This window comes from Condylura cristata, unplaced genomic scaffold, assembly GCF_000260355.1.
Source record: "Condylura cristata isolate star-nosed mole 26May11 unplaced genomic scaffold, ConCri1.0 scaffold00022, whole genome shotgun sequence".
Classification (NCBI taxonomy): Eukaryota; Metazoa; Chordata; class Mammalia; order Eulipotyphla; family Talpidae; genus Condylura; species Condylura cristata.
The window spans coordinates 37,325,359-37,326,774 of record NW_004567123.1 but is presented as its reverse complement, the minus strand read 5'-3'; the positions used below and the strand labels follow the sequence as shown (position 1 = coordinate 37,326,774).

At 73.0% G+C, this 1,416-nt stretch overlaps 1 protein-coding gene across 1 annotated transcript in view; it reads right to left on the bottom strand.

Annotated features, from left to right (window-relative positions):
• The window catches only part of PRPF6 (pre-mRNA processing factor 6), a 26,881-nt gene that overhangs the window by 7,508 nt on the left and 17,957 nt on the right, over positions 1 to 1,416 (bottom strand). Inside the window, 5 exon segments of the mRNA XM_012728174.1 lie at positions 3 to 152; positions 275 to 431; positions 598 to 692; positions 847 to 1,002; positions 1,101 to 1,315. Coding sequence (XP_012583628.1) covers positions 3 to 152; positions 275 to 431; positions 598 to 692; positions 847 to 1,002; positions 1,101 to 1,315 — 773 coding nt within the window.

The window sequence follows — 1,416 nt, the reverse complement described above, 5'->3', positions numbered from 1 at the left end:
ACCCGCTTCTTGGCGCGCGTGTCCGTCTCCAGCTCCGCCGCCCGGATGTAGATCCGCACCGACTGCGGGAGGTGGCGCACGGCCTGGGCCACCACAGCCTTGGCAGTGTCCCCCGGCTGCAGCCTGGCCGCCTCCAGCCAGACGTCTTCGCTCTGGGGGCGGGCGCAGCCTCAGCCACAGCGGCCGGACGCGGAGGGCACCGGGCGGGAGGCCAGAGCCCCGGGCCCAGCTGCCGAGGGAGGCGCCGGGAGAGGCCCCGCCCGCGGGCGCCTACCTTGGGGCACATCTCCGTCCCCTTCATGATGAGGTTGCGCGCCACCTGCAGCTTCCCCGTCACCTCCTCCAGGCGCGCCGAGGCGATCCAGGCCGGCGGGTGATGCGGGTTCGTCTCCCGGACAGACTTGAGGAGCAGCCGCGCCTTCTTGATGTCGCTGCGAGAGCCACGCGTGTCAGGCCACCCCAGGCCGAGGCCACGGCAGATGCTGCCTGCCCCCCCCTCCCCAGCAGCCTGGACTCGACCAGCAGGCACGTCGGCCAACACCGGCCGAGCAGAGGCTCCGCACCGGGCCGGACGCTGGAGGCAGAGCGCGGACTCACTTGATGTCGCCCCCGTGGGTGGGGATCATGGAGTTGAGGTCTGTCAGGTAGCCCTTGGGGTCGACCACCGTCTGCCCGCTCACCGAGTCCGACACCTGTGGCACCGTGAGCCGAGGGGCCTGATGGGAAGGGCCGCCCGGCCCTGCGCCCGCCTCCGGCCTCCCGCACTGAGGCTCCCTCGACAGCCCGAGGGAGGGGGAGGCAGAAGCGGGGGCAGCCGGCTGCGCCCCCCGCAGCACGCGGCCTCACCTGGCTCAGCCGCATGTCCATCAGCGTGTTCCTGGCCTGGCCGATCTTCCTCATGTCCAGCTCCCCCGTGCCGGGCGTCATCAGACCGGGGGTCATGCCCCCCGGGTAGGGCGTGTTCAGCCCCCCCGGGTAGGGCGTGTTGAGACCTCCAAATTGCTGGGGAGAGACGGAGAAGCTGGCTCAGGCCCCGCAGCCAGGCCCGCACACCCTCCGGCCAGGGCCCCGGCTGGGTGGGGCGCTGCACCCCTGCTCACCGTCTGCCGGGGGTCCACCGACGTGTGGTTCTCTCCGGTCTGCAGGTGCTTGGCGAAGAAGCTGTCGGGCACAGGGGTCAGCTTCTCGTAGCGCGGGGCCCGCTGGCGCTTGTTCCTGGCGTCGCCGACCTCGGGGATGCTCAGCCACTCCTCCTCTGTCACCTCCGCCAGCTTCCTCTGCGAGGGCCAGCCCGCTCGTCACCCGGGGCGGCTCCCTGACCACGACGCCCCGCCCTCAGGGCCAGCCGGGCCCCGCCCGGCCGCAGAAGGCCACGAGGGGAGCGCTGCCGCCATCCCCACGCCCCGCACGGCCGCT